This window comes from Penicillium crustosum, assembly GCF_028827405.1.
Source record: "Penicillium crustosum strain IBT 35664 chromosome Unknown utg000001l_segment0_segment0, whole genome shotgun sequence".
In the NCBI taxonomy this organism is placed as follows: Eukaryota; Fungi; Ascomycota; class Eurotiomycetes; order Eurotiales; family Aspergillaceae; genus Penicillium; species Penicillium crustosum.
In genome coordinates this window covers 3,168,271-3,191,862 of record NW_026623122.1, presented here as the reverse complement: position 1 = coordinate 3,191,862, position 23,592 = coordinate 3,168,271, and the positions used below count along the sequence as shown (strand labels likewise).

At 46.0% G+C, this 23,592-nt stretch overlaps 11 protein-coding genes across 11 annotated transcripts; 5 read left to right on the top strand and 6 right to left on the bottom strand.

Moving 5' to 3' along the window:
* Nucleotides 1–325: 325 nt before the first annotated feature.
* Nucleotides 326–772, bottom strand: N7487_001204 (uncharacterized protein; the record flags this gene model as incomplete). The annotated part of the gene is made up of 2 exons (XM_056868952.1): nucleotides 326–628; nucleotides 656–772. The coding sequence occupies 2 exons, from the start codon at nucleotides 770–772 to the stop codon at nucleotides 326–328; spliced, it is 420 nt and encodes a 139-aa protein (XP_056733736.1).
* Nucleotides 773–1,820: 1,048 nt separating this feature from the next.
* On the top strand, nucleotides 1,821–4,607 carry N7487_001203 (ankyrin repeat domain-containing protein; the record flags this gene model as incomplete). The annotated part of the gene is made up of 1 exon (XM_056868951.1): nucleotides 1,821–4,607. The coding sequence occupies one exon, from the start codon at nucleotides 1,821–1,823 to the stop codon at nucleotides 4,605–4,607; it is 2,787 nt and encodes a 928-aa protein (XP_056733735.1).
* A 1,986-nt stretch (nucleotides 4,608–6,593) lies between these two features.
* Nucleotides 6,594–6,956, bottom strand: N7487_001202 (uncharacterized protein; the record flags this gene model as incomplete). The annotated part of the gene is made up of 1 exon (XM_056868950.1): nucleotides 6,594–6,956. The coding sequence occupies one exon, from the start codon at nucleotides 6,954–6,956 to the stop codon at nucleotides 6,594–6,596; it is 363 nt and encodes a 120-aa protein (XP_056733734.1).
* Nucleotides 6,957–7,845: 889 nt separating this feature from the next.
* On the top strand, nucleotides 7,846–8,499 carry N7487_001201 (nucleotide triphosphate diphosphatase NUDT15; the record flags this gene model as incomplete). Its single annotated transcript, XM_056868949.1, has 3 exons — nucleotides 7,846–7,933; nucleotides 8,022–8,224; nucleotides 8,338–8,499. The coding sequence occupies 3 exons, from the start codon at nucleotides 7,846–7,848 to the stop codon at nucleotides 8,497–8,499; spliced, it is 453 nt and encodes a 150-aa protein (XP_056733733.1).
* Nucleotides 8,500–8,692: 193 nt separating this feature from the next.
* On the bottom strand, nucleotides 8,693–10,187 carry N7487_001200 (uncharacterized protein; the record flags this gene model as incomplete). The annotated part of the gene is made up of 2 exons (XM_056868948.1): nucleotides 8,693–8,897; nucleotides 9,532–10,187. The coding sequence occupies 2 exons, from the start codon at nucleotides 10,185–10,187 to the stop codon at nucleotides 8,693–8,695; spliced, it is 861 nt and encodes a 286-aa protein (XP_056733732.1).
* A 793-nt stretch (nucleotides 10,188–10,980) lies between these two features.
* Nucleotides 10,981–11,735, bottom strand: N7487_001199 (uncharacterized protein; the record flags this gene model as incomplete). Its single annotated transcript, XM_056868947.1, has 2 exons — nucleotides 10,981–11,031; nucleotides 11,088–11,735. 2 exons carry the CDS (start codon nucleotides 11,733–11,735, stop codon nucleotides 10,981–10,983), a joined length of 699 nt encoding a protein of 232 aa, XP_056733731.1.
* Nucleotides 11,736–12,270: 535 nt separating this feature from the next.
* On the top strand, nucleotides 12,271–12,786 carry N7487_001198 (VOC family protein; the record flags this gene model as incomplete). Its single annotated transcript, XM_056868946.1, has 3 exons — nucleotides 12,271–12,413; nucleotides 12,470–12,632; nucleotides 12,691–12,786. The coding sequence occupies 3 exons, from the start codon at nucleotides 12,271–12,273 to the stop codon at nucleotides 12,784–12,786; spliced, it is 402 nt and encodes a 133-aa protein (XP_056733730.1).
* Nucleotides 12,787–13,176: 390 nt separating this feature from the next.
* On the bottom strand, nucleotides 13,177–14,334 carry N7487_001197 (uncharacterized protein; the record flags this gene model as incomplete). The annotated part of the gene is made up of 1 exon (XM_056868945.1): nucleotides 13,177–14,334. One exon carries the CDS (start codon nucleotides 14,332–14,334, stop codon nucleotides 13,177–13,179), a length of 1,158 nt encoding a protein of 385 aa, XP_056733729.1.
* Nucleotides 14,335–16,973: 2,639 nt separating this feature from the next.
* N7487_001196 (nitroreductase family protein) lies at nucleotides 16,974–17,939 on the top strand (the record flags this gene model as incomplete). Its single annotated transcript, XM_056868944.1, has 3 exons — nucleotides 16,974–17,459; nucleotides 17,556–17,670; nucleotides 17,734–17,939. 3 exons carry the CDS (start codon nucleotides 16,974–16,976, stop codon nucleotides 17,937–17,939), a joined length of 807 nt encoding a protein of 268 aa, XP_056733728.1.
* Nucleotides 17,940–19,654: 1,715 nt separating this feature from the next.
* N7487_001195 (uncharacterized protein) lies at nucleotides 19,655–21,617 on the top strand (the record flags this gene model as incomplete). The annotated part of the gene is made up of 2 exons (XM_056868943.1): nucleotides 19,655–21,436; nucleotides 21,489–21,617. The coding sequence occupies 2 exons, from the start codon at nucleotides 19,655–19,657 to the stop codon at nucleotides 21,615–21,617; spliced, it is 1,911 nt and encodes a 636-aa protein (XP_056733727.1).
* An 859-nt stretch (nucleotides 21,618–22,476) lies between these two features.
* N7487_001194 (chitin deacetylase) lies at nucleotides 22,477–23,433 on the bottom strand (the record flags this gene model as incomplete). The annotated part of the gene is made up of 3 exons (XM_056868942.1): nucleotides 22,477–22,538; nucleotides 22,621–22,985; nucleotides 23,084–23,433. 3 exons carry the CDS (start codon nucleotides 23,431–23,433, stop codon nucleotides 22,477–22,479), a joined length of 777 nt encoding a protein of 258 aa, XP_056733726.1.
* Between the last annotated feature and the right edge of the window lie 159 nt (nucleotides 23,434–23,592).

The window sequence follows — 23,592 nt, the reverse complement described above, 5'->3', positions numbered from 1 at the left end:
GCGGCCTTTTTGTTATTTCGTGGGTTGGTTTTGGGCAAGGGTGGATTTTTGACATTATTCTTTAATGACTGCACGTTTCTTCGAATATGAAATATTGAAAAAGAAAACATTCAACTGTTATCGGTCGACAGGTGTCATGTAAGCGCTACCCAACAAGCTCCCAAGCTATCCCAAGCTAGCACTAGTCTATAAAATACCCAGGTGGATTACTGAGATACTTTAGCATGCTGATTCGCCTCTGTATTCCACGAGAATGGAATACATCAGAATTAAATGCGCATTCCTTCCTCATCCCGCCGCTTCACCTTGGACGTATCCTCCATTATTACTCAAGCGTTGGGCAAGGCACGCCGAGAGTATCAGAAGACTGACTATTGGTATCGTCAGGAGGTGGTCTGGCTTCAATCATGACCAGACGCGTTATCTCCTCCCATTTTGTTCGCTCTGGGCCTTCTTTGAGAATCGGATCGATCCATTTCAAAGCGTTGTCAAAGAATAAAGTCGTGTCTTGCTCTGTTACTTCATCGACTTTGAACGTGCCTGGGTTCAGAGCTAAAACTGTGTTCAGTTGAGATCTCCCAGAGTTAAGGTGAATTTGATAGCGATTCATCGCAACACCTGCGTCTGACTAGGAAGATTGAATTGCTCGAGATACGTGAATCACTCCCAAGTTTTGGATTCGTGCCTCTTTCAGCCCTATATTAAAGTGGTCGTTTGGGATTCTAGTGACTTCAATAGATTCCGATTTCAGACGCAAAATCTCCAGGCTCATCATATGATACGAATATCCATAACGAACGTCGAGGCAGATAGGATTAAGACGGGCACCAAACCGGTCGAGGTTACAGTTGTCTCCCGCCTTCTTAGAAAGTAGCAAACGGCTTGCGGATGGTATTATAGACCAACACCAAAGTGGTTGGTTTCCAGTAAGTTGAAAGGTGTGCAGAGTGCGGGAGATGTCCAGAAAGTCGATCAGTGCAGAAAATGGGAGGATTCCAGCGAGTTCTTCCAAGGTTCTGACTACGGATGACTAGCCAACACGGCATCCATGGCAGCCCGAGCAATTTCGAACACTGTTCCGGATATGAAAATGACGCTGTAGATGGCAAAGCTGATCTCGTGTCCGGATTGTAAACTTCTTTCTGCAATCGTTCAGTGTAGAGCTTTGGGTGTATGGCAACGTTAAGCCGACGAGCTGAGAAAAGAATCACATGGGCAGCTGTGCATGAGGTACCCCTCCAGGACTCAGCCGCAGCGATACGCGCTATGATACCAAGTCATGGCCCCAGCCCTGGCTCGAGTACGGAGTACTCCGTAGGTTGATTGGAGAGACACAAAGGCGGCCCACCACCAAGCAGGAAACATCATTGCATTGCATATCACTCCGTAATATCCAGTATGGATTGTATGGATTCAGCCAAAACTAGCCACCATGACACCAATACGGATTTCGATCCAAAGCCAGCCCTCAGGGCTCGATTTTCTCTTTGAATGGAGGACACTGGTGAGTTGTTTGACGCCCGACGAGGCCCCGGGATCTGTTCCGGTTAGTTCAGCTCAGCCCAAGGCCCGGGATGAATTATGGCTGCTACACCTCAGACTCCACTCTCGGTCGATTGGTCCATCCTAGCACTAACATGCACGCACCTGGGTGAAACACCTAAGTGCAATTGATCGGGGGCCATGATTCATGAGATATCCATGTGCGCCATAGCCGCCCAGCCATGTAGACTAAGAAAAAAGACACCATGTCTGATTCTCCAAATTCACCCATAACAGCAGTATTCCTCAACCTCTGCTACTATACACCATCGTGAGCCATGTCGTTGTCATTAAAAGATGTAAAATCAATATTGGAATCAGTGGAAACAGCCACAGAAAACTTCGGCTTATGTCGCAACCGCGTCTGGGCGATAGCTAAGAGCTTACGAGGAGGCCCCTCAGAATTTCCAAAGTTGATTCCCCCGGGGAAAACTCCATCACGCACCATAAAAACTGAAAACCATGAGCTCTGTACATTCGACTTCTGTGAGCAATCTCGCGTGAATTTTACTCTTGTGGAGCAGCGTCACGAATGTCCTGATCCAGCTAAGTGCAAGGCCCAACGATTCCCCACTGAGCTTGTGGCAGACGCTATCCGAAAAGAGCAACCCACGGCGTGGAACTTTGAGGGAACCGAGACCCTTAAAACTGATGAGCGCTATATTGCAATCTCACATGTATGGTCCGACGGTACCGGGGCCGGAAATCAAGCCCCAGGCCATGTGAACAAATGCCTGATAGACCTTTTTAGAGGATTTGCCGAGAAATTTGGCTCCAAGGGTATATGGTGGGACACTATCTGCATTCCAACATCGAAAGAACTTCGCGAAAAAGCTTTGAAGGGCATGCAGGAAAACTACCAGACCGCAGCGGTCACACTAGTACACGATTGCTTTCTCAGGGACTGCGAATGGCGCGATGCAGACTCAGCATGCTTTGACATCATGATGTCTCCATGGTTCAGCCGAGGCTGGACAGCACTGGAATTGAAGATGTCTCAGAATGTCAAAGTCATATTTAAAGGTCCCTCAGCCTCTGGTCTAATAACAAAAGATCTAGATGACGATATATTGAACGTAGCAAGCAATGAGCACAGTATCGCAAAAAAAATGCTCAGAAAGCTCCGGGGAGGGGAGAGAGTTAGCCAATTGAATGATCTGTTGGCCATCCTCGGTTCACGCCACACCTCCTGGCCGCGGGATATGGCGATCATTTCAGCCCTTATGATGGGAATTGAGTTGCCCGAAGATTTCACTCATCAAAGGATTTATCAAGAGATCCTGCAGAATACCGAAGGAATATCCCATGCGCATTTGTTTCACAATTCAGCGACTATGGCGAAAGGATACAATTGGTGTCCTACAATTATCTACGAACTGCCTGTCACATCCCAAAATGGCACTCTTGAAATTGAAAGGAATGGGACTTTGTTTGGCAGGTGGGACATCATGTCTCTCGACCTTATTGAAGACGAAAAATTTAGCTCTGGTCGTGCCCATCAGCTGATAGATGCAAAGGTTCACCTTGCTCGAAAGGAGAAAGATCGACATTTCTTACTTATTGAGCCTGAACTAGCGCTTGGAGAGACCATAGACAGGGCTATTGTTGCCAGGCCTTTGATCGTACGCGAGCAAGGCTCAATTGATTGTTACTGTGATTATGTTGGCCCGGCTTACTTTCACCCACCTTTGAAAAAAGCAGAGATCAAGAAGCGTGGTCAAATCATCCCATTTAACAATGTTCATATTGGATTCGACGAGAGCGTTTTCAACAACAGCCATGAAAGCACCGACAGGGATCAGAGTGCCCGGTGTATTATTGTGGACTTGAAGCATCACGGTGGTTTCCAAGACACGCAGCCTAAGAAACGACAAGTTGAACTCCATTTCAATTCACGGGACCATTCAAAAATACGGATTGAGCTGATGAAAGCTATCGGTATCGATGATGAGAAAAAGGTAGAAACTCTTCTGAGAGAGCTACCTGAAAAACATTGGAACAACACTGACGAGCGGACTGGGCACTCTGCATTACACCATGCTGTTTGGATCGGCAAAAGGAAAGTGACCAAACTACTTGCCAGAATGTTGGATGTCCAAAAAAGGACTAACAAATCTGGCGAGGAACCTCTTCATCTCGCAGTCGAACGTGACAACAAAGAGCTGGTCTCTATACTGCTGAAAGGGTCCACCCTTGACTTGAAGCGAGATGATGGACTGACTGCCCTACATCTAGCAGCGAAAGGGGGTCATACTGAGATCGTTACCGAACTGTTACGGATGGGATGGGACCCCAATACAACAAACGATGCCCAAGGACAGACTTCACCAATTATTGCCTCTAATACAACAAGCGATGGTCGAGGACAGACTGCACTACATATTGCCTCAGCGAACGGATTCTACAATACAGTGGCTGCCATTCTCAATAGCAACGCCGACCTCAATCTCAAAGACCAAATGAAAGAGACTGCTTTCTCCTTAGCAGTTTTCAATGGACATGAAGAGACTGCAAAGTTACTGAGCGGGAAATTGTCAACTCTAAGCAGCTATGATCTACTCGAACGCGCAGTAATGCTCAATGACGATAAATATATAATAATCCTCCACAACTGCGGAGCAAACATTGAAGCAAAAGACAAATCTGGCAAGACCCCGCTTCACAATGCGGCATTCTATGGTATTGATGACTCTATCAGAGCCCTCCACAAGCTCGGAGCAAACCTCGAAGCCCAAGATCACTCCGGTGCAACCCCGCTCCACGAGGCGGCATTCTATGGTATTGATGACTCTATCAGAGCCCTCCACAAGCTTGGAGCAAACCTCGAAGCTCGAGATCACTCCGGTGCGACCCCGCTTCACAAAGCGGCATTCTGTGGTAAAGATGACTCTATGAGAGCCCTCCACAAGCTCGGAGCAAATCTCGAAGCCCAAGATCACTCCGGTGCGACCCCGCTTCACAATGCGGCATTCTGTGGTAAAGATGACTCTATCAGAGCCCTCCACAAGCTCGGAGCGAACCTTGAAGCCCGCGATAACTTGGCCGTACTGTTACGGAAATACTAGTCACCAGGCAGTTACGTCCCCGCAACTGACCAATGGCCAGAGCCAACCGATCGAGGTGCCAACAAACCTACATGAATCTAGGTGGGGCCGGAAAAAAAACTACTTAACGACAATGCTACGCATGAACCAACTATCTCAAGACGAGGAATGTCTTGAGGACAAGTTCCTGGTCTACTCCAATCAAGAAACAACGGACAAGAGTATGTCATGCCCGGGAACCTTCTGGTCCCCAAGGCAGACTCGTAACGTATCCCATCTATGGATAGGAAGGACTTGGTTTTATAAGGGCCCTCATTTATGTACTTAATTATTCGTCTTCAATCCCCCATTATTACTGGTAAACACCTTTAGAACTTCAGAGACTCTTTACTTGATTGTAACTTGCGTCTTTTTATCAAACTTTAGATCGAAATCGGGGCAGTGACGAGTGTTTTATTTGTACCCCCATGGCTCCATTATGTATATTATGATCAGCAGATATTCATATCTGGGCAACCAATCACACTTTCCGCGCCAAAAAATAGTAATAAGGGTAGACCATTACCATTCAATTTGCGTATCATGGATGTACTATCCATCCTATTCTCTTCATTTCTAGCCTGATATTCACTTGTCTACAACATAATTGTTAGTCGATGCCTCAGGCATGATTAAACACAGCCGCCCGACGCACGCATCGAAGTGTGAGCTGTCACCAGTGTCCGGAATGTCGGCGCTCTATGCCTTGGTTACTTCGTAGCTCGAGCACCGGGTTGCTAATCGAGGTGACAGGGATGTACACCGCCGCTCTCTGTACCCAAGAACTCAAGTGACTCATTCACTTCTTGTCTTTAAAACTGAACACGCCCTTTACCTATCGCAGATCCCGGTCCGTGTCGAGTGATCTATTACCCCATCTTTCCATCCATTCACCTCGTTTGGGTCAACTGATGTTCCCAAATATCTATATGGCCAGCACCCCATTTCCTCCCCTAAGGAATCATGAAGTCTCTTAGATTTTATTTCGCGCATCTTGCGATGGTAAGGGATGCGAGAGCTGTCGCAAAGAAGGCCGCAGGGAGGTTGAAAACTCGGGGTTTGGTTTGCCAACGCTTCAGCAGTTCGATAGTCACCTCACATGGGAAAAGCCCCCAACGCCATTCACCAGTTTCTTCAGCACCTGGGCAAGAGCAATGGGATGGCGGGGATGGTTAGAGAGAGAGGGTCATACCGAAATTAAAGTGGTTGCTCTCTGGAGTAAAGACATGAACAACGTCTACGAGGCGAAGCGAGTCGTTTTGCATTTGCGATACAAGACGACCGGCTTGTTTGTCGACGAAAGCCTCGACATTATGAGAATGAATACTTCATTCACGGTGGTGTGCGTGATGAATATCGAATCCTGGCTATATTTCGAGGCGGGGATCAGCTTGTGAAATCAATCAGCGATTGGAATTTTCCAATGCATACAATGCGGATAGATTACGAAAAGTTCGGATTTCCTACGTAGCTTGAGACTTTATATTATTGATGACTTGCTCTTATCTGAGTTTGTGAAGGTGCCTGTAACTCGTGTTGTGCTTGATCTGAGCGGTGGGATTCGAATATCACATAGCCTTGCTAGCCTAGCTAACGGTGAAATGAGGGTGAAATGAGGGTGATACGACCATATACCAAATATGAAACATTGAAATTAACACTTATCTATTCGACAATGACATAGCACAACCGAAAAATTCACAAACAGAATATAATTACACCATTAACCTCTTTTCCTCCTTCACTCTTCATTCAAAATATTAACACAAAACCGATGCCCCCAGTTGGCTCAACTGACAATCCATACACAACAATATTCTCAGCTCCTCATACCAGTCGAAGGGAATCCCAACCCTAAATTGAGGATGCATCGAAAGCCCCACTCAACACGCTACCTAGTGGAAAGCATCCACCGATCCACCAGAGCTAGCGCTGGCGTCCGACACCGGGGTAGACTAGCCGAGTATCTCAAAGCGGCGAGACGGTAGCGTGCGGCAACCCGCTGGGTGTGGTGGGTGTCTTGGATGGAGTAATGTGTAGTACTGGGGTGGGCGAGACAGGTGTCGGTGAGGGGAATCCAGTCGGTGTGGCTTGTCTCCTCACTAGGGTGGGGATGGGCGTGCTGGATGGGCCTGGGATCTGACTGGATGGGCCTGGGATTTGAATGGATGGGCCTGGGATTTGAATAGATGGGCTTGGGATTTGAATGGATGGAATCCCTTGACTGCTTGCTGCAATGGGGCTATCGGAGTGGCCAAAGGGGGGATGAGCTGCGGCGTTGCTGCTCAGAGCTGTCAAGGTGGACAGGGTGAGGAGGATGCTGAAGTGCATTTTGGTTGGTTTGTATGGAGTGATGCTTCGTGAGGTTTGAATTATGGAAAGGATGATGTGAAGTGAGGGTTTGGAGTTCGGTTGATGGAGAATTCATGCTGGGGGTGTATGGGATAGGATATAAATATGAATAGGGGAGAGAGAGAGGGAGAGTAAGGAGGCAACCGGGTTTGTATAGATCACATCGCTATATGATGGAAGCGGGAACTAGATGAAGATCATTAAAGATCAGCCTCAGCTCTGAGATGTCAAGCCATTAAGAGGCTGTGATAGGTTATATCTTTTGTTTTCGTGTGATGGGATTCGTATAGTTCGATATTGGTTATGCAGGAACAAGCATGGATTGAAGATCATTGCTGATTTAAGTATGTAATTTTCTTATGGCCCCTTGAGTTACTGCATATTTAAGCGCAGGGAACAAGCATGTTGTATGTATAGCAAATTGGGTGCGTTTCAGGATGTGACTAATGTTAGTCTTTAGCACTTGAGATAGGCGCTGTACCCCTGAGGCATTTACGATATATGCAGCCATAAAAGTCAAAGGGTATATATTAAACAGTTGATTTCACAAATTACGCCTTTTTTAACCTTTTTCTTCGGCAAATCTATGAAACTCAAAAAAGAGACCATCAAAAGAGACGTCAAAGACATCAGCATAAGCGGCTGAATATGCCTGTGTATGACACATCTTGAAATATATAATTATACTCTCCAGTACTCTACTCAGTACAGTACTCCGTACGGAGAACTCCGTAGAGCACAAGATATTACCCCTGGAAGCCCGGAAGAGCCAAGAGAAAATCCCCCCCACTTCCCGATAAGAGTCACACTTCGTACAACTTCCTTCTCCCCAAAACACCCCTACGGAGTACTTTGTACAAGATAAAAAATGGATCCCAAAGTCGGAGTCGGCGTCTTCGTTTTCAATGCTGCAGGCAAATTCATCATCGGCAAGCGAAAGGGAAGCATTGGCGCGGGTACGTCCAATATCCCAACACCCCCACATATGCAACAAACAAACAATTATAAGGGATTATGAGCAAAGCTTACGGGTTGTAATCAAAGGCACATGGGGATTACCAGGTGGACACCTCGAGTTCGGGGAATCCTTTGAGACCTGTGCGGCCCGTGAGACCCTCGAAGAAACAGGTCTAAAGATCGAGGATATGCGATTCTTGACTGCCACGAATTCAATTATGAAAGCAGAGAATAAGCACTACATTACCATTTTCATCGGTGGCGTCTGCGAGGAGGGTGTGGATCCTCAGGTATGATTGATATTTGCTTTTTTTTTCCCGTGGCATTTTTCATTGCATATGCCATACCGTGGCTGTCTACCCTGCAGGAACGGAAACGGGATACATAGCTTACTTGTTGATAGGTAATTGAACCGGAGAAGTGCGATGGGTGGGAATGGATTTCGTGGGATGAGTTGCGGGTGTACGGAGAGGAGGAGATGAAGGCCGGTGATGGGTTTGAAGGGAGAAGGTTGTTTTTGCCTCTTTTGGAATTGTTCAGACAGCGTCCCGATTTTCGGGTTTGAATTTCCTATACGAAGTAGAATTATATATCCATTAAAGAAGCTAACAAATGCTCTGTATTAAATCTGACTCTCCAATTATCTCCTAAGAAATCAGATAATATACGACATAATTCATCTTCTTTCACCCCTGATCATTTTCAATGAACACAGCTTTGAAGCTTATGTCCGACATCTCCTTGGCGGAAATATCAAGTTAAGGAACACGGGAACCATGATTTTCATCAGCTGCTCGCTTAATACCCACTCGGAGGACAATCCTCGACAGGTATGATCGCATTGCCTCCTGTAGCCAAAGTGGAAAGGCTCTGAGTGACCCAATCACCGAGGAATGTCTAGGCACGATGGTCTGACCACTTTTCTGAGTAATAATGTGGTCCACCACTACCCGAGAGACGTCCCTTGCATCCAGGAGTGGCTGACGGAAATCAGCTTGATATTTAGTGAAGCCATCGATCATGGGAGTCTGAACTAGACTGCGACATCGCCCATGGACGGGCGGGTGGGCAGTGCCCACGGGCCTTATGTAAGCGGGCGATGGGCACTATCAATACGCCCATGGACGGGCCCTACCCTTAGGGCCCATTGTCCATGGACACCGTGGGCGCCCGTGGGCCTTTTTAGTAAGCAAAATTAGCGCAACACGTGATTTTAATTGACAGATTTCAAAATATTTCAACTAAATTTATATTTTTTATATATTTACAATCATAATTCCGGATTTTTAATAAGATATATATAAATATATATACTATAATTTACTATATATCTAATTTTTATATATATTTAAGACAACTTTATATAATGGTGGGCATCGTGGGCATGCCCGCCGTGGGCATGCCCGTGGGCCTTGGGCGTTATGGACGGGCACTCGAAAATCCAAATAGCCCAAGGCCCACCGTGGACGGGCGATGGGCACCTCCTAGGTGCCCATGGACGGGCGATGTCGCAGTCTAGTCTGAACCCACATAGGGTGAATGGTACTAGGTATTGTCAGCATGAGTTCCTTTTGAAGCAAGGTTTTCCCCTACTAACCTCGTTCGCACATTCGGAGCCTTGTACCAATATTTCAACTCTTGCCGAAGGCCTTCCTGAAAAGCAAGAGCGCTAGCTTTGGAACAAGCATAGTCCACCATATCGCCTAGAGTAACAAAGCTCGCGATACTCGCTATTGTAAGGACATGGCCATGGTTCATACGGATCATGAACGGAAGGAATTCTTTCATTATGAGGAAATGAGAGATGATGTTGACTTCGAATGTCTGACGCAATTTCTCTACTGGCTTTTCGAGAATGGTTCCGTGGTGGAAAACAGCAGCGTTGTTCACGATAACAGTCGGATCTCCGTGTGACTTTCTAATAGCAGCGCCCGTTTCGGAAAGAGATTCGGCCGATGTTATATCTGTTTGATAGAATGTGACGTTTTCTGGAAGCTCAAAGGTAGGCTGGTTGATATCGAGAATCACAACGCGTACTTTCTTGCGAGAAAGATCTTCCATTATTTGTCTGCCGATGCCACCACTGCCGCCGGTCAACAGGACTAGCTCATTTTCTGGGATCCATGTCTTGCTGGCTTGGAAGTTGTTTATGACTCTCTCTGAGAGCTTTGTTTGAAGGTAGTAAAGGACTAAAGAGCCGATCAAAACACTCAGCAAAGACGTGATGATTGGGGCATTCAGGATGTTGAACATGGTGTCAATTAAGAGTTCCGATACTCAGGCAAAGTATGAGTAGTCCTCGAGCGAATGTGGTCCACAGGGGAAAGGAATAAGAGCCAAGGGCAATTTCCTCCTACCTGATGTGCTGGCCTGTTTGTGTTGGGGGGTTCTTTTGTCCTTGTCAGAATCAGTTGTCATATTTCTGCAGAGAGTGTTGCGTTGTACAGACTTTTGTCCCGGCCCCGGGTGTGGCTAGGCCCTGGGACCTTTTCAGCCGACCAACTCGAGTAAGACATTAACACTCGGTCGGGGATATCGGAATTATTATCGACTGTTCGAGGCACAAGCTGAACAGGGCCTAACGCATTGATAATGAAGACCCAATGCACCATGGATCCAAAGAGGGAAAAACTCATATATGCCAAGCTATGAACAAAGAAGAATGGCGGAGAACAAAAGACCTCAGACCTCGGAACTATCTCTACGCACTCAGCTTAACAGGTGACCTATTCAAGTGAAAACAACTGAATTCTTTGTCTTGAAGGCTTGGTCATGAGCCTATTATAACCCCCTCCCCCCCCACAGGGCTAGGTTCATGAAGGAGGATTCACACTTTTATAGCATTTAGCACGTATGGGTGTGCACAAAGCAATGGAATGTGTCCCAAAGGGTTAAAATGAAGTTGATAGAGGTGATGATGTTCTCAGATACCCGCCAAGCCTGAGACAAGAACCGGAAACACCTTGGCATTTGCTTGAGTTGCTTGATTTGCTTTGAGTTATGCTAAAAAAAAAAAAAAAGAAGAGGTGAAGAACAAGGAAGTTAATCAACTCGAACCAAAAACCCAGTCGGATACAATAACAGCAATAGTCGCAACCTATACAAATGTCAGTCAATCAATACACATCAAACACTCTCGACTCGAATACTCACCAACGAAATATCCACGCCGGGCATTACAATGACATCCATAGCAGGCCGATACCCCTGCCTAGAACCTCTCATCAAAGCCAATTTCTCATTATGGTGAATACTCTCCCGGACTTCAGCAACCTTCCTATCCCCATCAACAATATCAAAAAGCGCCAGCGCATTCCCATGTCGTTCAATATTCAAAGTAAGCATTTTCTCATCGCCACGCTTCCCCTCAAAAGCAGCCGCATTCTCAAACGAAAGATCAAAGTTCCCAAACGAAGTATTCCCCAGCGTCCATCGTGGAGCACCAGTAGCTATCGTCGCAGTATCACACCCAGGCAAGCTAACCGACCAACTATTCGTCCACGACCATTTCCGATGTAGCTCGAACAGCGGCAGCCCGGAATCATCACGGAACTCCCGACACGAGCGATCGCTGTATTTGCGACCGGTCACCGTAAACTGAGGTGTTCCATCCTCTGCGGTGATCTTGTATGCGACAGCGGAGTGGGGACTACCGAATGGTCTGAGCACGAGGGTTGTCTTTGCGCGCGCTATGTACTGGTTGCGGAAGGCGATTTCGCGGTCTGGTGATCGGAGGGTTTTGCGGGGCTTGGAGGTGTATGAATGTGATAGTCTGGCGTTGGAGTAAAAGGTGTAGGACATGGTTGTTGGTGTAGCCGCGTCTATTCAACGCACTGGGATTATGTGGGGTGACTCTTTATATCTCCAGGGCTGGGTTGCATGGGTATGTATCTCTCTACTTATCCTTGTTGCGGCATTTATCTCGGCCAATACCCGATGATCTCACTGCTTGCTGAGCCACATCATGCCAAGGAATGTACATGAAGCTATTCCCCTTGAGACATCAGCGGGGTAAGTGATGTGATAACTTGTGGCTGCATTCTGTCTTGAATGGTGCATTTTGATTGATAGCATCGGTTTAGCCACCTCTCATACCCCTCTCGAAAGTTAATCTCCCAATATTTCGACCAATATGTAGAGTACTATACTCCGTAGTTTGATCCACTTGGGAAAAAGTAACTAAACTACTTTGTATACAAAAAATAACCTCGGGTGTAATATTTGATGAGTCAGAAATCCACGGATTCCGCGGGGCCCCTAAGGCATCCTGAAATTATGTTCTAGGCAACCATCGTGTAATATCATCACATCTCCATACTCTCCTGGTTACACAATTATGGCTGGGAAATTCGCAGTCAAATCTCTGGACCATCTGGTCCTAACAGTCCGCAACATCCCCAAAACCGTGGCATTCTATACAACCTATCTCGGAATGCGGCACGAGATCTTTACCTCTCCAGCGAACCAATCCATTCAGAGGTAACCCCTCTTTTTTTACAACCTAGTGGATGGTGAAAAGATATTGACGATAATAGACATGCCCTTATCTTTGGCTCTCAGAAAATAAATCTCCACCAATCAGGCAAGGAATTCGAACCTAAAGCCCAGGATGTTATGCCAGGAAGTGCCGATTTGTGCTTTTTGACAGACGAGAAGGTGGAAAAGGTCTTGGAGGTATTCCAGGATGCCAGAATGGAAGTACGAACACCCCCGTTTCTCTCTCGAAAATGGCACAGACAGAGGCTAACCTCTACAGGTTCTGGAAGGCGCCAAGGTTGTAGAAAGAACTGGGGCCGTTGGGAAGATTCGCAGTGTATACGTGAGAGATCCTGATGGAAATCTTATCGAGTGAGCCTTCTTCCGTTTCTCTTGGATCATCAAGTCGACTAACCTCAGCTACAGAGTGTCCAACTATGTTTGAGGAACCTGTCGGGGACCTATAGTCACAGACACTTTCTTTCTCTCTTGATAGGCCACGTAACATCCCAACACTAATCATAGATAGTTGATGGGATGTGTTCGGATATCAATCAAATCTCCCAAGTCCCAGCTCTCATCGATGCCGTGGATCGGTTATTCAAAGTGTGTTTCTTTACCCTTCATAGCTCGGACGGTCAACATGATGCCGCGATAAGCTGTAAGTGTACCCGAGTGAAGATTGAGTAATCCTCGGAGAGACAGGGTACAGTTTTCACAAACAAAAGATTGTCAGAGCATCTTAGGATTGATGTAAGTAACTCGATCAGACCTTAGCCCTCATTTTTGGTCCTGTTTCCGCCAAACGCGCAGCCACCAGAACCAAGGCGCCCAGCAAAAAGGATGCTCCGCCCCACATCTGTGCTCCAATGTAGCTGTCGGCTCTAGCAATAAGAGCTCCACCGAGAGGTGGGCCTGTCAGACAGGCGAAACTCACAATCGTAAAGCCCATGCCGATGCGGGCTCCGGTTTTGCGTAGGTCGGGGGTAAGACTGGAAAGTGTCGATGGCCAGAGGCCCTGCACACCATTGGAGAATATACCGTAGAGCACGGCAAAGACGTACAGGCCTGCAACCGAATGGACGGCAGCCCAGCAAAACATCATCACACTAGCAGCCAGCGTCAGGGGAATGATGGTGTTGAGTGGTCCATACTTGAGATCGGCGAAATAGGCAGGGATAAGGCGACCGAGGATTCCTGCTCCATTGGTTACAATGATCAAATTGCTCGATTCCGAGTAGGTCATGCCGAGAATATTGCGAGCAAATGCACCAATGTAATAGAAAGCGAAATATAAAGCCCAGAAATTCAGAAACATGCCCAGACAGAAAAGCACGTAGGTGGGTTCCTTGAACGCCTTCCATTCGATGAAGGCGCCAGCCTTGCGCGGTGGTAGTCGAGGCTGCAACAGGAGAACAGCAGGGATGCTCGTAGCGATCATGACAAACCCCAACACCCTAACTGTCCAACCGAATCCGATCGAGTTTAAAAGAGCTTTCACCAAGCCGGGCAGAAGCATGCCTCCGGTTCCACTCCCAACCAGACAAAACGCCAGGGCAAACACCCTATTATCAGAGAAGTAGGTAGCCACCAGTCCCATCACGGGGCAGAACTGTAGGCCACTGCCAAGGCCTGTACAGACACCCTGCGCGACAAATAGCTGCCAATAGTTTTTCGAGAGTGAGGTCATGAAGACCCTGAGGAGCTGCAGAAAGACTCCACCATAAAAGGCTGTGTGGAAGAAGCCTGCGTCTAGGGCGCGACCGGAGAATGTCCCGACAAAGAAAATAAGGAAAACCTGTACAGATCCGACCCATGAAATAGCCGATGCTGAAACGCCAAGTTCGGCTTCGTAGTATTCCTGGAATACGCCGAAGGTGACAATATACCCCCAGGTGTTGAACACCACCAGATGGCCCATCATGGCTTGTGTCCATGCCTTTACTCCTCCATCGGGGGGTGGTCCAATGTGGGAAGATTGTTGGTCGTACGAAGACTCGGGATCTTCATCGTTCTATGTCATGGTGGTGTGGGGTGCAATGCAATACGAATCGTCGAATGTGGGGAAGTGGTTGAGTTAGGATGACCGAGAAGGACTCTTTGTGTGCCAATTGTACCCTGTACTTTGACCGAGAAAATACAAAATGAGTCAAACTATCGGGGTTAAGAAGCAAGTGTGACAACCCCTGTCACCCGCTACACCCGCTATATTCACGGGGGCTCTTGTTTTGAATTGGCGCACTAGCGCTTGACGTGATACATATATCGTCTTAGGATAGATGTAGGGTTCATATTATTCTACACATTCGGGCCACTGCGGAGGTCCATTTTACATACCAAGCAACGGCAGATCGACAGGCTCCATTATTTTCCTAATCCGGATGTCTATGACTGTTTATGGCTGTCTATGGTACTTTTGTTTCCTTTCGACTCCATTTCTTGGTTCTCGGCCTTGCATGTGGGTATCTTCCTGTTTGTTGTGACGAATTGGGATTTGACATAGTATAATGACATTGAAGTTCAATTCGGAGATATCAGCTTGGCGACTTTGTAGTTAAAACCGAGAACAGTATTAGCAGTAAGATCACGCTCCAACACCTCGTAGCCATATAGAAGTGGATGAAGGATACTACCCTTCTAAATGAGATATAATTGTTGTTGGTAGGTGCCCGCATCTATAAAAAAGCCCTTGTAGATGGGCATCAACACAGAATTAGAACACCCGAAGTCATCAACTCAGTTATTATTGATCACTTTCAGTAAATTTTCAGCCACCAAAAGAAGGATCTAAGGTCTTTCAAATCTACCTTCTAGGACTATATGTAGGATAATATAGATATCTGTTCACTATAAAAAGATACTAGGTGCTTGGTAGAATTATAGAACCACCGAATTACGAAACTCCACCTTTTCACCTGACCAATCAACTAATATCAAGCATTCTCCATAAAAGATTGATGTCTGTTACTCCTTACTGGGTCACTTTTTAGAATCTTTATCTGCATATCAATGACGACATCGTGGAGCATCCCTGGACTGAAAACAAGCAAAACAGGATAGGGCCGGCCCTCTCTGCCCTCTCGCGTAAACAGATGACACGTATAAAGCAAAAGAAAAAACGGTCAACCATGAACCAAACAACCTTCTAGGGAATAGTGCAAATCTTGCCAAATCACAGGAAATGTTTTGGATTTGCCCAATCCGTCCACGAGGGTATCATCTCTCTTGGTATAGGGCGGCTTCTTGAAACATCAAATCTCGACAATATGAAAATATCCTAGTAGGATATTTGCTCACTTATACACAGCTTGGGGAATTCAATTGGTACTATATATCAATATCAATATCCCCCTCTATCTTCAGGAATAATTATTCCATGATACTTCCCGTTCCCGGGCGGGATTAGCTCAGGTATGCGATGCACTTCCATTCTATGACTTAAATACTTCTTTTTTTTTTCCTTTTCAATGGCACGCGATGATGATATTTTATCCGTTACTTACCTTTTATGGTGAAATTGATACCTTATATGTTTCAAGACGGGTCTCTGAGTCTGCCAAATCTTACCTTGTGTTTTGCAATCTGTGTCTCATGTGTCCATGCTAACTCAAGTGAATTCTCTAGGTATATTGTTGGAAATGGGTTTGATTCTTTAAATATCCTTGTAATGTTTGTGATATTCAAAGAATACTAATTAACCAACTGGTTAGTTATGGTGCAGGGGTACATGTTTCCGATTTCTTTGAAGCATAATGATACTCCGGGCCCAGCTCTATATTTGTTAGATAGCTGCTGAATAGCTTGAATTATAAATCATTTGTTGAATTTGTACATTTCTATTTCTTCCTGCTACTCTGTAGATTTGACAAAGTACAAAGTAATCAATTTGTTAATCTCACCAATTGCTGATTAACGTATTCGGTAAGCGAGTGGGCCATGGAAGCCAGTGGGCCACCCCGAAACACCATACTAAAGGCGTTTTATAGATACTTGATATCTCGACGGCCACAAAATGTATTATATTCTTATGACATTATGGTCTTAAAATAAAGATCCTAATACATTCATAAAGTTTTAGAAATTCTAAATAAGTACGAATTGAGTTATATGTTTTTTTTTATAAAATGATCAAAAATACGTTGTATTTTTGGTAAAATCAATGAATAATCATTTGAATCTCCCAAAAAGTTCGGAATATAGCTAGTAATCTAGTTACCAACGTTCTCTATAAGCTTTAAGTAGTATCAATGCGTTGTTGTTGAGATATAAAATCGCCTTTAGTATGGTGTTTCGGGGTGGCCCACTGGCTTACATGGCCCACTCGCTTACCGAATACGTTAACCCAACTGCTGATGAACGATTAGCTAATTCCGTAAATCCGGTAAATCCGTCTCACGATGGTCGGCCAAAATTGCCCCTGACTTCCCGCTGACGGGATATCTATGGATAAGCCACCGGATTAGCAAGTGAAACATAAGCAAGAGACTACGGAATACTTGTCTATATAAACAATAATCCCGCACACCAAAGGCCACCTATAAATAATCAACCCAAGCCATCAAGATGACAGCCCGCCTCATTCAATCTCCCCTAAACGCCATAACCCGCGCAGCACTGTCCAAAACCAGTCCAACACGTCTGGTATCCACTCGCCAAACCCATCTATATCGTACCCAATCTCACCAAACAACACCCCGCTCATTCTCCTCGTCAACCCGCAAACCAGCCCCGGCCCCAGCAGCAAACATGTCCAGCGCCCTAATCGATCTAGCCAAGAACAGGCGCACGATCTACCAGCTCGGCAAGAAAAGCCCAGTTCCAGACTCCAAGATCGAAGAGCTTGTCAATGCCGCCATCTTGAATGTCCCCAGTGCGTTCAATACCCAGTCTACACGGTTAATCGTGCTCCTGCACGATCAGCACGATAGACTGTGGGATATCGCCATCGAGGCCTTTGAGGGTCTTGTTAAGGCTGGGAAGATCCCACAGGAGGTTTGGGAGAAGCAGACGTTGCCTAAGTTGCTTGGTTTTAAGGGAGCGTATGGAACGGTACGTACTTTGCTTTTTCCTCCAGAGCTTTTAATTTGGACTTTCTCTCTTGAAACTCAAAGTATTCAGTCCTGTCCATAACTAATCAATACCCAGATCCTCTTCTACGAAGACCCGGCACACATCAAACCCATGCAGGAGAAGTTCGCTACCTACAAGGATAATTTCCAACCGTGGGCGGATCACACCAATGCCATGCACCAGTATTTCCGTATGTTCTTTCTTTTCCTTTTCTTCGTCTGTCACTTGTTTCCTTCATTCTAACCGTTACTAGTCTGGACTGGCCTTGAAGCGCTCGGCTTCGGCGCAAACTTGCAGCACTATAGCCCACTTATTGACGCTGGTGTTGCGAAACAGTGGGATCTGCCGAGTGAGTGGCGGAATGTTGCTCAGCTAGTCTTTGGAAGCCCCGAGGGTGCTGCTGGGGAGAAGGCGCAGAAACCTGTTGAGGAGAGGGTTAAGATTTTTGGGAAGTTGTAGGTCTGATATAGATATATATAGATGAGGGAGGAATTAAAGTATACATTTGTATAGATTAAATTAGGGAAGCTCACTTGCAAATAAGCTATAGGTATTGATCCATGTCTTGAATGGTTGCTGGGGACAATACAATGCGAATTTGAGGAGTTCTATTAATTGATCAGTTGACACTTTCAATTTTATTTTTGCTCTGTCAAAAGGAAGCCATAAAAGATTCAAAAAGCATCAACTTAAAAATGTTGCTGTTGAGATCACTTGACCCTGTTTGACAGGACTGGCAGCTACAAATAGCTTTCTCTCCCTCTTCTTCTTCTTTTCCCCTACACATGCCACCGAAGAGGCTAGTCAAGGCCTGTCTCGTCATCGTGCCCTCTATAGACTTTCTGGGTGAATTCAACTCCTCCATAGGAAATTGCCTTGCACCTGGAACACGAAACTTACATGACCTCTCGCGCGATCCTGTACGACAAAAGGCAATACAAACCCGGCGGACGTGCAGACTACACCTTGTGGTACGGAGAAACCCGTTCGATGTCAGAAAAGGCAATTAACCTGCATTCGAGCCACACTAATGTAGACATCCTTTGATCAAGTTAGATGATGTACTCCAGACATGAAAGCAAAGATAGTGAAAGCCACTTACCCATGTACCCAAGTGCATGAGACACTTCAATCAAAGGGGGAAATGGAAGTAGTGTTGTGCTGCCGAGAAAAGAGAAAGGAAGTTGTCGAACGTGATGGATGGGAAGTGGGAAGTGACTAGAAAGGCACGTTGGAAGGAGCGGCTTAGGCTCTTTATATATTCCAACTTTGGAAGGCAGTCACGTCAGATGACCAGGGCTAATTATATTTGGTTACCTTAGAGATCTTATATCTTATATAAATTTGATATATGGTAGAAAATCTACTTTTGGAGTTACTAGCTTAGTTATAATCTCCCATTTTCATGGGTCTCAGATCTATCCACGCTGGAAAATCAGGTAGTTCATTTAGATCTGTGCCTGAATAAGGCTAAGTGGTAATCCTTTGTCCAAGCGACAAAGAATCAATACAGCTGATCTTTCCCTCTTAATACGGAGCATGGTATAACTTAACAGACGATGATATTCCAATATTGCAATACTATACACCGTAATAGTGTTCTGTATAGCCGGAAGGACAAAGGTATGATTGCTTCGGAACAGGTGGCTGAATACTTTCTATCGTATGAATTGCACATTGGGTAGTTGAATCAGGAGAGGAAGAACAGCGAGAGCCAACCCTGCTACTTCAATGCCGCTTGCCATAACTGTAGATATTGCGCGGAATTGAGATAGAGCGAATCCACACGCCTCAGATAAAACGTTCTATAGCCAAAGACAGTGGTTTATTAGAGTTGTCGTTGATGCTCACCGTTTAACCCCGCGCTTACTCCCATCTGGGCACGTGAGTGCGTAAGTACATGTACCTATCTAAGCAACTGAACAACTCAAGGTACTCCATGGATGCCAGAAAACACATTATTATATAGAACCTAAGCCACAAAGCGTGCCTCCAAGTCATAACAAGTTCACGTCCTAATCACCCTGGCAATGCAGTTCACATTCTAGGGAAGCAGACGAGCATCGCCCTAAAGAACACTGCAAGAGGGGGAATATTGAACTTGGGTGCAGGAAACGAAGGCTTACTGCTGTTATTTCAAGTCCAAGCTTGATAATTATCACAGCCCCGAAGTAATGGGTCAGCAATATTCTCTGGGGGACAACGCGGGCTCACAGGACCCGTCGCATTCCCACCCCCCATTCTCTGAATCGGACTCCGAGGGATCTATACGTCCGATTCACGGCTCAATTGACTCCGAAATTCCTAGCGCGTTGGACAGCCCCCATGTGTCTATCAACCTCTCCGATAAAACGGCGTTCAAATTGATGGAAGCATCTCTTTCCAAATTCAACAAACTCATCACGTCTGACTCGCTTGCGGAACACGAAGATGAATTTCCACTAGAATCATGGAGGGATGAGCTGTCTCGGTTCCACGTATGGGTTAGGACTGTTGGAGACCATCAAGATGGTAAAGGGTCTGTAATCTACCGCCTCACATGCGAGCCGCATCTCTATAGCCAGAGTGTGAGACTCCTAGAGAGCTTTCAGGAGTTGCTTATCGACCTCGGAGATGCCTTATCTGGGGATAATTCAAGCTATGAATCCCAGTACGAAGAAGGGAGAGACAATATCAATGAATTTACAGGGATCCAGCATATCCACCAAACAATGAAGGAGACACTAAGTTATCTCAATCGGGTTTCTGCAATGATCCCCAAAACAGCAAGACCCACTGTTCTCAATGATAATCAGACCATCAGATCAGACGTTGGCCCAGTCAAGTCCGTGGGAACTCAACTGATCTCAAATGCTGGCAATTCCCAGTCCCTGTGGTCCAGCACGTCCTCACCCCGAGGCACCCCTAGCCCTCCACTATCGTCATTCATTCCGAGCAGTCTATATCAAGATCTAAAGGTTGTGGATTCAACGGAAAGGTGTGGCGAGGTAAACTGCGTGGCGGAAGGCCCCCTTAGTAGCGCGCCGCCTGCTGGAATTTCTCAGGTTGCAGGCGAATCCATCTTGATCATCAAGGAAAAGCAATCAATCTCAGCCAATAACCCAATGGGCAACCCAGGAGCTTCCAGTACGACAATGTATAATCTAAAGTCCATCGATCTAGACGACATCATCTCGCGGCTCCTAGATACAGGACATTCGACCAGATTCCACCGGACGGTGTGTCTTAACAATTTCGAGATCACCACAATCTGTGTACTAGCTCGTGAACTCCTCCTTTCTGAGCCCACTCTCTTAGAGTTGGCCGCCCCCATTAGGGTCGTTGGCGATATCTACGGTCAATATGCTGATCTAATCCGAATCTTCCAAACATCCGGATTTCCGCCGGAATCGAACTATCTTTTCCTCGGTAACTATGTAGACCTGGGTAGGTTGAGCCTAGAATCCATCCTCCTACTCCTATGCTATAAAATCAAACACCCGCAGAATGTCTACCTGCTTCGTGGCAATCTCGAGTGTGGAAGCGTTTGCAGAGTGTCTAGCTTCTATGATGAGTGCAAGCGGCGTCACAATAAGAAGATCTGGAAGAATCTCATTGACACTTTTGACTGCCTTCCTATCGCGGCGATAGTATCCGGCAAGATCTTCTGCGTTCACGGCGGGCTATCTCCTGATCTATTAAATATGGACGATATTCGCGATATCCCTCGCCCTACTGATATACCCGACTCTGGGCTGCTGACCGATCTTCTATGGAGTGACCCGGCAAGTGGTGGTATGGAGGAAGACTGGAAGCCTAATGACCGCGGTGTGAGCTACTGTTTCAGTGAAAAGGTCATCGAAAGCTTTCTGGGCCGATATGGCTTTGATTTGGTGTGCCGGTCTCACATGGTGGTCAAGGATGGGGTTGAGTTCTATCAGGGCCAGACCCTAGTGACCATCTTCTCAGCTCCGAATGTAAGTTGCGTTGGCTTTCCTAGCCTTTCGATAGATTGCTAATCCTCCCCAGTATTGCGGCGAGTTCAACAACATGGGCGCTACCATGTTCATTTCAGAGGACCGTATCTGTAGGTTTGAGTTGATGGAGCCCCTAGAGTCGACTGCATTAAAAAATCACAAGAAGGGTCGAATAAAGTGAGATAACAAGCCAAACAAATATTTAAGTTGGTGGTCCCTTGCGTGTTATTTCTGTGCAATGATTTTTGGGAGTCAGTTACTGACGAATGATATAGAGACTGACGAGTCTTACCTAGCCCAATCACATTAAGACAAATGCGGGATTCAATTTGTTGACACGGATGGATATCAAGATGCGTTGCTTTCCAGGCTTCCATGGGCTATTCAGTTATTCTTCTTTTTTTGATTGTATAAGATGGAGGTGTATTTGCAGATAATATAGATTCCTTGCCCACAGTTCAATCCTATCATCGAGGGTTCGAGGGTTGTTGAGGATAGATCCGCACCGGTCCATAGATGATAGAAGGGATGTTATATTCAACATTCTCGTAAAATGTCTTTTTGGATATATTTTGAGAGACCTTTTGAGAGGTCTTTCTAGATGTCTTCTCAGGTACATTCTACGTGCCCTTTCTGGGCTTCCTTCTATAGATGTCATTGCTAGAAGGTGTTTGAAATAATTCAGCGCAAATTATGGAATATGTATGAAAAATGCGAGATGCATATCCCTTTTGTATCTCATACATCAAATGCTACCTCTTTTCAAATTGTGTTAATGACTCAATAGGTCCTGTTGTATATTCGTTACAGGGGTGTACACAGTTCGTATATGAAAATAGGTGATCCATCTTGATTACCTAGAGTTATATTGGCCAGACACTCACGTCTGCAGAAAGTCTTCATCAAGAATAACATATAGGTTCAATGAAACCTAAGAGTTCTATACACAGACATACCTTAGCCCAAGTACAAAGACCAACAACAACAATGACTCGGAACGACCAGGAAATAAAAGCATGGCTCCCACCAACGCCAACCATCTACCTGCCAGTACGATACCAAAACTTAGACGGATCATCAAGACACTCGCCAACAGTAACAGCTGTAAGAGAAATCCGTTAGCCATATCTCATAACCACCGACAGACACAAAAGAAACACAAAGAAAAACAAAGAAAAACATACCACGCAGCCCCCTCCTCTCAACTTCCGCAAGCATATTATCTACCAAAATCTCAACCGTGTGCTGATGCGCATCATGCGCCAACACAATCGTTCCACCAGCATCGACTTCCCTCTTGAACTTCTCAAAACTAACCCAATTCGTATCGGGATTGTCATTCTCGTAGTCCTTAGTATCAACACTAGCCCCAATAACATGGTATCCCAGATCAGCCATGGCGCTGAGGACGACGGGCGTATGTCTGAGGAACGGAGGGCGCATGTAGGTTGGGAAGAAGCCTAGAATGCGCATGAAGGCTTCTTCGAGGGTTGTCATTTGTTGTACGATTTCTTCATATGGAAGGGTGTCAAGGGAGGGGTGGTTCCATCTGTATAGCTGTTCGGTTAGTGTATGTTGATGCTTGGACTGGACTTGACTTGATTGTGGAAGGAAGCGAGGATAAGTCATTAGGTGGTATGAACGAACGTATGAGACCCCAGCTGATGTTTTTCTGCTAACGTGCGCTGCACTACCTCAGGGGAGGTATCGATATGACCTCTGTTATGGCCGTTGAGGAAGAAAGTTGCTCTAACGCCGTGTTGGGCGAGTGTATCTAGTATCTGGGGTGTGTAGATGTACGGGCCATCGTCGAAAGTGAGAGCGATTGTGCCTGGGATGACACAGTGGGTGATTACGGCCCCAAAAGGTAATTTGGAGGCGTTGGGATGGAGGGCATTGGTGGCTGTGTTGGTGTTGGTACTGTTTCCTGTGGGAGCGGCTTCGGATAGGGTTATAGCCGAAAGCAGAAATAGAAATAGGGGAGCGAGGAAATGCATTTCGATGAATGAATGAACCGGGTTGGATTATATAAGGATAGTTAGAATGCCTGCTGATGTTGGATTGAAGTGATGGGGCGAGGTTAAGATGTTGGCTAGGTGCTAGGTGTGAAGCAAGCAGGGATCTCTCTACTTCGCTGCTTCCTGGGATTCGAATTA